Source organism: Condylura cristata, unplaced genomic scaffold (genome assembly GCF_000260355.1).
Source record: "Condylura cristata isolate star-nosed mole 26May11 unplaced genomic scaffold, ConCri1.0 scaffold00075, whole genome shotgun sequence".
NCBI classification, from domain to species: Eukaryota; Metazoa; Chordata; class Mammalia; order Eulipotyphla; family Talpidae; genus Condylura; species Condylura cristata.
In genome coordinates this window covers 192556-201596 of record NW_004567176.1, presented here as the reverse complement: position 1 = coordinate 201596, position 9041 = coordinate 192556, and the positions used below count along the sequence as shown (strand labels likewise).

Here is a 9041-nt window from a genome sequence, read left to right as displayed (position 1 = left end):
GGGCCCGCGCTCGGAGCGGGGTTGTCGACGCGGGAAGAGACCTGGCGCCCAGTGTCTTTGGGCCCGGGCGCCGGCTGGCGCGATTGCTCGGGTGCTCGCCGACCTGCGCTTGTGCTTCGGTGGAGGGTGAACGGAGTCAGAATCGGGCCGTTTAACGCCCTCCGGCCACAGGCCTTGCGGGGCGGGGGCGGGACACGCAGCACCCCGCCGGGCGGAGGCCCAGCAAGGTCCGAGGCCGCGAGGTCCCCGCCTTGGTTTGCGAGTTCTTTACTTTGGCTTCTCGGGCTCGTCTGGCACTTAAACGCCCACACGGGCCGGGCTCGCGGGCTCGCCGCCCTGAGCGCGACGGGACCTGCTGGGCACTGCGCTGGGAGGGCCGAGGGGCTGTGGGCCGCGCAGTCGTGAGCCCGCTCGGGCGCTTCAGGCCCGTTCAGTTGCCAGCCCGCCGCCGGCGGAATGACTGACTCTCACCGGCCGCCCTCCCGCCTCTGCTGGGACAATCTCACAGTGTTGTTGTTTTGGGGATGCACATCCTATTTCCTGATCTGAGTATGTGGAACCACCGCTGTACCCCTGGGATCTGAGATAATCCTCTGTGGAAACTGAGTCACTGACACCGAATCAAGGTCTGGTCATTACAGAACTTAGCTGTCAAAGGAGAAGATTCAGCTATAGACTGAAACCACTTTCTTTATTACAAACGATCGTGATACTTAAGCATATCACAATTACTCAGACTATGTACAGGTAGGTATTTATACAAGTCTACAGTTTAAGAAAAGGAAAAGCAATGAAAAAGGATTATCAACAGGACTTTTTTCTAAAACTTATGGCCAGTGACAAAGGAAATTCACAGTTGTTCTGAAAATATTTCAAAGATGCAGGAATCATATTGCACATAATAGTTTCTAAACCCAGCCAGGTTTATGTATTTCGGCCTAGTTAATCACAAAACTTACATTATCATGCAATACTTTGATGGTGGGGCTCGGATGAGTTGCCTTATAAACTTTTTAAGGTAATGGCCACAAACCCAGAATTAAGCTAATTAAAATAATTTTACTGTACAAAGAAAAAACACTCCAGTGTAGTAAAACTTAACGGACACAGTCATAATCTGTTCACAGAGCAGGTTACTCTCAGTGTTCTTCCTTGTCTCTTCCTTTCTTTTCCTTTTCGTCCTGCAGTGCCGTACCCAGCTTTTTTATGAGAACTGACAGAACCTTGTCCAGTGGGTCCATGACGCCTCTCTGGAGCCATTTAGGAATGGTGGTCCTGGCGTGGTGGAAGCCCAGCTTTTGCAGAATATAATCAACACCTACTGGGTCAATCTTTCTTCCAGTCCAAGAAATTAATCTAAAATAATTATAAATAATTGTTAGCGTGTACTGCCCAACATAGTTCAAAGGTTGTTCAAGAACGTCACCAAGCTGGGGCCTCTCCCGTGGCCCGGGGGTCGAGTCTCAGGCGGTCACCGCCATGACCTAGGCCCGTCCCCCAGCCAGGGAGTGACCCCCCTGGGGCACCCCAGACCCCTCCTTTCTACCAGCTGCCCCCTCAGCCGTGTGTCTCAGTGGATCTGCCTGTTTTGCTCCCCACTCTGTCTCTGGGGAGTCCTCCCACCCCCACAGCTCTGGCCTGCACCCACTTCTTGTCTGCGTAAATAAATACTTTAAAGAAACATCACCAAGCCTTCAGGATCTGTTCAAGGCAAAACACTACAAGTGTTTTAAGAAACCGAGCCTCCAATTCCTGGAATCACGATAGTGCAGTGGTAAAATCCCTGAGAGCCACACAGCAGTGAACGCGGTGGACTTAGGCCACCGTCTGCTTAGGCTGTCTCTGGAGGCAATGGGCATCTAAAAGGTGTCCACCTTGTTTGTGTCTGTCGCCCACGACTGAGACGACTGTCATCTGGGAGGAAGGGGAACGGGCAGGTCTGCGTGTGAGCGACCGGCGGGAAGCCCCGCGCCCCGGCCGCACGGACGAGCCAGGCAGGAAGCAGGCCCCGCAGCCTGACCGGCGGGTGGCAGGCCGAGGACGCTGGGCTGGGTCAGGCCTTCACTCGGTCCTGACGCAGGGGAGAACACGTGGCCCTTAATGACGACACCTCAGCTTTCCCCAAGCAAGCAGAGCCGTCTCCTGCAGCCCCTCGGCTGCCCGCCAGCACAGCAGACGGCGGGAAGGGGCCGTCGGCCTTCGCGCCGGTGCCGCCTGCACTTTCCTGCAAGCGGTCGCAAAGGCGCTGCGGGTCACAGGCGGTGACCTGCTCCACGTGTTTCGGAGGCCCCTGTGGCCTCGTATGGCATCTCCCAGCATGGCAGGGCACAGCACGCAGCCTCTCCTCACCTGAGCGTGGGCTCCAGGTGCCACGTGTTGCACAGAAAGTCTCTCCAGTCCACAGTGGTGTACGTGATCCCGTCTTCTCGGTCTCTCTCAGAGGAGCTGTCATCATGTAGAATAATCGGACTCTTCTGACCGGGTCGTGTGGCTAGAATCCGAGGCGGGAAAATGGCTGTCGTGGAAACGACAGGTTAATGTAGCAAATATGTGTCTCACAGTCCTAGTTACAATTACCTGTAAGATCAGAGGAATTTTATTTATGAACTGGCAAAGCCTCACTTACGGTGGTTCCCTAAAGTACCCCTGACCCTACATGAGCGAGCGCCGGTCACTGGTCCTTCCTGAAGGACGAGGGTGCTGGGCTCACTTCCCTCCTGCTGCCGTGGTGACGCCTCCGCTGCGTGAGAGCACGTCGCAGCCGCAGACTCGTGCTGAGGGACGCCCAGGCCCAAGAGCTGGCCAGGGCTGCCGGAAATGGGCAGCGGAGGCCTTTTCCTTTCAGTAGCTTTTCTGAGGTAAGTTTTGCACTGCACACGTGAAATGGGGCCATCCTGGAGGTCACCGTCTGCGCGTACGTGACCTGACAGTGCCTTCACCTGTTCACGCCTGACAGTGGACACTCAGACGAGACTGTCCTGGCGGCCAGTACGAAGCCAGACCTGCGCGAGGCCGCTCCTGCGAGCCCTGGGACACGGCATCCTCAGGCAGCCGCAAAGGCCACGTCGCCCGTCTGGCCTGACAGGAAGGAGCCCGAGTGAGGCGGCTCCGGCGCTGCTGACGCCGCCGCGCTCTTCCTGGATTTGGAGCCATGTTGTCAGCACGTGAGACTAGGCCGCAATGAAGACGTTGCAGGGCGCTTTATACTTGCTCTGGCCCGAATTAACTGCTTTTCATTTTGGATTTAGAGCTTTAAAAAGATATTTTCAAAAAGTGCAGTCCCCTGGCTGCTCCACGCGGCGCCTGAGGAGTCCGGCAGGCTTGCCTGTCTCTGCATTGATGAGAACAGAATTCTGATTTTTACCTCGACTTTCTTCCACCTTAGAGAAACAAGTGGGTCTCCAGTGACTGACACGCTGCCTTGGAGACTGTACCCACAGTCTTCAGCAGGCTGCCCCTCCGCCGTTACTGGCTGCTCACGTGTCCGGCGTGGACAGCACCGGGAGCAGGCCAGTCTCTGCCACATGCTCTTTCAGCACCAGCTTCAGACACCATGAGCTACTGTGAGGTACCTGGAGACACGTCCCACTTTTCCTTCTTTGTGCAGAAAGTTCGTCACTATTGAAATGGGAACTGAACCGGCTACGCGTATTCCCAGCGCTGACAGCCAGCACGGGACACTGCTGAGTGCGTGTCGGGAAGTGACTGATGCCATCCCTGCCGCCACCCACAGGCCCGCCACTGCAGCCGTGTAGGGCACGACGGCCCAGAGGGCCACCTGCGCCTCGGTGGGCAGTTTCCAGCGAGGGGGCCAGGGCGCCGCTGAGGCGTGAAGAACTGACACAGAGAAGACGTGTCTGTGCTCTGTGACTCGCTTAGTGCCGTACTCGACTGCGTGAGCCGCAGGCACACCCACCTTTCTCCTTCTCCTTCAGGTAGGCGGACACGAGGTCGTGCAGGAACATGATGAGCTCGGCGTCCATGGTCACGCAGATGTGGTCAGTGAACTCTGTCACCACGCTGCACTCAACCTTGGGCTTCTGGTCGGCGTCTGCGGGGGAGGTTTCTGCTTAGGGTGGAAGACTGCGGGGTACGCCTTCTCTCCCCACTAACGGCGCACGATCCGCGTGACCGCGACGCTACAGAAACGAGATTTCTGTGCGAGTCACAGAACGAGGAGGGAGCACAGCTGTCCCTCGCCGAGCCCGCGAGGAGCCGCTGTCCCGCTCTAAGACGGGCGGAACGCCGGCCCGCCAGCCCCTCCCCAGCTGGCAGGGACGGAGCTGCCGTGGCCCAGGCCACCCACGCACCCTGCAGCGAAGGCTCCTGCGGCTCCTGGACGTGGATGGATTTGAAGTCGAGCTGCATGCGCGGCAAGGCGAAGATGGTCTCCGTCTCGTGGTTGTAGCCGGAGGCGCCTCGGAACCCGCTCAGCAGGCTAGAGTTCTTCACCGCGGCGCCGCCCTCCGCGTTGCTGGCGTCGACGTTGCGGAGCAGGCTCAGCTCTACAGCGACCACAGAGACCCGGTTAGCCAGCCGCGCCCGAGGCCCGGGTTTCCTGACACTAGGGACAAGTAGCTTCAAAATCTACAATATGAAGCCTCAGCTTAAAGTACAGAATCACGAGGATTAGGTTTCACTAACAGCGACTCTGGCTTTGCTGACTGCAACGGGAACGTGATCCGTAACTGAATCGGAACACGTCCCCAAGCGCAGAGCTCGCCGTGTGGCCAGAGCCTGCCGCAGGGCGCCCTTGCCCCCCAGGCGCCGACCGCCGTCCGCTGGGCTGCCGGCCCTGCAGCTCACCCCCCAGAGAGCCCTTCTCCCCACGCCTGACTGAGCAGCAGCCTGTGCCAGTGCACGCACAGCCGCTGACCCACCCCTGCCCGGCGGGGCTGCGGCTGGCGGCCCGGAGCGCCCGCGTGTGGGGTGGTGGGCAGCGCTCACACGCGGCGCTGACTGCACGAGGACACTTTCCACACGAGAGGCTTCGCAGGGATAGTGGTTTCACTTCGTGGCAGCCCTGACATTACTGTCTGTTGGGTTTTGCCGTGATTCTCCAAACCGCCAATGTTCACGGTCGCTTCAAAAACATTTCTGCAGTATCTGGCCACACCGGCGCTGGCCGGTCCTACTGTGGCTTGTCTGCTGGGCAAAGCAAGAGACGCGCCCGCTGCAAGCCAACCCCTGACCTTCATTCCTCGTGGCTGTGACGTAATTGAACCACTCTTTCACACTCGCCACTCCGTGGGGCGGGTTTTCGTGACGGCGTCTGGTGATCTTGGTTATGGTGGCCATTGGGCTTTCCAGAGCACCGCAAGGCTTGGTGACCATGGTGTTGTGGCCCAGGTGGAAGTCCAGCGTCTGCACAATGTACGTGGAATGGTCGCTGGAGCCTACAGAACAGGAGTTTACCTTCAGATGCGAAAAGGTGTGGTCTGGAAGCAGCAGATTTAGCTACAAGCTGTAATCACAAGCCACGCCTTTACCCAGCAGTGACTGGTTTACCCCGAGTAAGATGAAGAACATCTACCTTTATCTTCCTCACAGGGAACCCACCGAGCAGGGGGTGGAAGCTAGAAGGAGCCCGGCCTGTCCTGGGCAGAGCAGAAACAGCCCCCCGGGTTCGCGGCACATTCTCCCTGATGGTCTCCTCACACCAGCACCGTCTGTCTTCATGTTTTACACAAAGCATGGACGGTCACTGTAATGTGGCCAGCCACAGCAGAAGCAGGCAAGCCCAGAAAACCAGTCCTTCCACTCGCGGCAGCCTAAACCTTCACGCCAACTCAGGCTGACCGAAGCAGGACGCAGACGGTGGGAGGGAAAGCGGCGCCACGTGTAAGCACACGCCGGACTGGAAAAAGTAAAAGCTAGAAACACATCAACTTACCATCTTCCCAGATTTTCTGAGCTTCAGTCCAAAAAGCAATATTTGGTTCTTCTAAATGAAAAAGGGCCCAGGATTTTGAACGGAAGTTTGGGCCATGGAAACAAGCCAGGGTCATGTGATTCCCATGTAAGCTCATGGACCCGCCAAACTGCATCCCGTCTTCCGGTAGCGGGATCTGGAACAGGGAGATGTGGCACCCCGACACCACCTTCAGGACCCCCGGCCAGTGTCGATGGTGAGCCGCATCCAGCACTGCGAGGAAACCAGAATGCTCACCAGAGTGCCGGTGCTCTGGAGCGGGCGCTGCCCACAGGCCGGGCCCAGGGCCTGTCAGCCGCCAGCGAGGGCCGAGGCAGCAGCCTGGCAGCAGAGCACGCCACCTGGCGGGGCCCGGGCAGCCCGGCTCTCTGGGAAAGGCTCACAACGCACAGGGTGCTTGCGCAAAAGGTTTAAGTTCTCTGCTAACTCTGCCATTCAGGTATTTCATCCAGACTCTCAGGGGAGGGGGCAGAGGCGTCAGTGAGCCGCCCCGTGGGAGGCTGAGAAACGGCAGGCAGGTGCCCTGACGTGAGGGTGGGTTTCCTTTACCCTTTCCCAACCCTGCTGCCCCGCCGCCAGAAGGTGGGCTCAGGCCCCTCGCCGCGTCGGCACCTGCACCACCGCAGGAAAGCCGGAGCTCCTGCTGGGCACAGCACTGGGCAGATACCCAGCTCCCGGCCCTTGTGCTGGTCCACACAGCCAGGGTCCAGCTGAGCAGCACACGCCATGCTTAGTGGCATCGCTTCTGTCTCCAAGGCCAGGACAGCCCGGCCGGTCTGCCTTCCCTGGCGAGGGCTTTCCCGAGACCACCCCTTTACTCGGACCAGTACCACCTTGGGTTTTAAAGGGCATGTGGGGAGCGAGGGAAACCAGAAGGGGAGCCCTGGGCTGCGTCTCCCTAACAGTGGGTCACGAAAGGACTGTGCGAGTTCCCGGCGTGTGGGCTTCAGCCTGGCCCTGAGCCGGTGTGCTGGGCTGGGCAGCCAGCTGTGAGGGCAGCGGCCCGAAGGCCAGAGAGACGACGAGCAGAGGGGTCCCGGGGCCACGCCGGCGCGGTATATGGGCGCCAAGTACAGGCACGGCGGCGGTGGGTGTCGGGGCCCGTGGGTGGGCGGGGCATGATGCTTAAAGGCTTTTGCTTCTGCGATGAAATGTCACTAAAGCGACCCGATTTCCACCACAGGTAGGTCACGCCGCCGCTCCAGGTGAAGCCCCTGTGGGCGGCCGGGCCACGCGCCCACGACCGCGGTGCTCTCTGCCCCCACCCTTCACGGCGGCCAGAGTGAGCTTTGCCTCGGGAAGGCGCATTTAGCAAGGAGTCAGACTTCCCGGACTCCCCGGCAGAGCCCTGGCCGCCGCTCTGGGTGCGAGGCCCCTCCGCCTGCTCGCTGTGCCCCCTCAGGGCCGCTGTGACGGGCCTCACCCTCACGCCGGGGGGCTCCCGCCCACCCTGCAGGGCACCGCACCCGCCGCGCACGCCCGTGCCCCGTCTCTGGGCCACGCGGTCCCTGGCCAGGGCAGCGCCGGGAGGGCCACAGCCCAGCGGCTCGGAGTCCGGCCCACTGCCCACGCCTGTGCTGACGCGGAGGAGCCTGGTGGGCGGGGGGTGGCCGGGCCTGCCCCCTGACCCCACAGCCTGAGTTGGGGCACGCTGCCCCAGGTGTCAGGATCAGAAGCTGGGGGACCCGAGCCCCCCGAACCCCAGCCCTGCCTCCCACCGGCAGCCGTAGGAAAGCGGGTCCGCGGGACTCAGCTCTGCCGCTCACATTGCTCCTGCGAGCTCCGCTCCAGGCTGGTCGTCGTCATCTTCGGGGGCAGGTAAGGGACGGGCCCCCAGGTAGACAGCGCTCGCTTGCTGGTGTCGAACTGCTGTGTGAAAAACTCCTGCAGCTTCATTCCGATTTTTATCAGGTCTGGCGTAGTTGATCGCGATATCATCACTTGAAAAATATCCCACTTCAGGTCTCCATGGACAAAAATCTCACTGGACATGAAACGACGTCATCGGGTGAGCAAAGCTGGAGCTGCAAGCGCCGTGTCGCCCGGCCGCTCCCGTCACGCCAGCCCCCCTTCCCGGGGTCGGGGGGACGCCGGGAGGCGCCGCTGGTGCGAGTACCTTTTGTCGGCCATGCTCGAGTCCGGCGTGCTGTACAGACTCACTTTCCACTCGTCCTGGAGCTTCAGGTCGGCGTTGCTGAAGATGCCCATGAGGATGCTGGAGCCCATGTAGTCCACGCGCGCCTCGGTGGAGCCCATGGTGATCTGGATCTTGTGACTGGGCTGCTGATTCGGGTGCTCGGAGATGTGCGCTGGGCAGACAGACAGCGGCACTGCCCTCAGGCGAGCCCAGTGGGCAGGACCCCCGCAGTAAACCTCAGAACTGTTGCTCGAGGCACCGCCCGTGACCAGTTCGCGACTCACCGACCATCTCCAGGGCGTTCACGTCGATGGTGCCTCCGACGACGCCCCCTTTGGAGTCCAGCTGCGACCGCCCCAGCCCCACCGACATGCTGATCTCCCGGTCCCGGTTACTGCCTACCGACAGGCGGCCCTGGCTCTTCAGGCCACTCGTCGTCCAGCTGAAAAAGAGAATCGCACGGGGCGTCCGTGTCGTGGCTGAAACAGCGGTTCAGCCAGACGCCTCCCAAATGTCGAGGCTGACAAAGGCGTTTCACAGAAGCTGTGATAAATTCGCATGTTGAGGCCACTTCTCAGCTGGAAAATCACCCCATCTTCCTCATGGTTTTGAGTCTGGACTTCGTGCCGTTTTAGGGTCACTGTGAGGGCAGGCCACACTTTAGCTGTCTTCGTCATCTCACATGGACGCGTCAGGGCCCCGAGGTACCTCTGGAGAAGCCCGAGACGCCCCTGCGCGCGCCCGGCCGAGCGGCTTACGTTGTGTTCCCCATCACGTTGCTCATGTTCATCTGCACGTTGAGCTGCTTCAGGTTGATGGCGAACACCACGAGCGTCTCCCACGGCGCCCCCTGCTGGCTCGCTGCCTTGCCGGACTTGTTGAAGGGAGTCGATGTTTTCGAAAGTGAATCTGAAAACAGAGGCTGCGTGAACGCCGGGCCGAGAGCCCACTCCTGGGCCGCAGCCACGCCGC

General features: G+C 60.2%; 1 protein-coding gene across 1 annotated transcript in view; it reads right to left on the bottom strand.

Moving 5' to 3' along the window:
• Positions 1–676: 676 nt before the first annotated feature.
• LOC105854638 (uncharacterized protein KIAA1109-like) overlaps positions 677–9041 on the bottom strand; it is a 32242-nt gene continuing 23877 nt past the window's right edge. The window contains exons 11-20 of the mRNA XM_012734829.1: positions 8828–8978; positions 8354–8511; positions 8049–8241; positions 7699–7916; positions 5894–6145; positions 5193–5396; positions 4311–4505; positions 3917–4051; positions 2350–2515; positions 677–1356 (exon numbers count right to left, since the gene is read on the bottom strand). Coding sequence (XP_012590283.1) covers positions 1140–1356; positions 2350–2515; positions 3917–4051; positions 4311–4505; positions 5193–5396; positions 5894–6145; positions 7699–7916; positions 8049–8241; positions 8354–8511; positions 8828–8978 — 1889 coding nt within the window. The 3' untranslated portion in view covers positions 677–1139. The remainder of the gene's footprint in view (positions 1357–2349; positions 2516–3916; positions 4052–4310; positions 4506–5192; positions 5397–5893; positions 6146–7698; positions 7917–8048; positions 8242–8353; positions 8512–8827; positions 8979–9041) is intronic.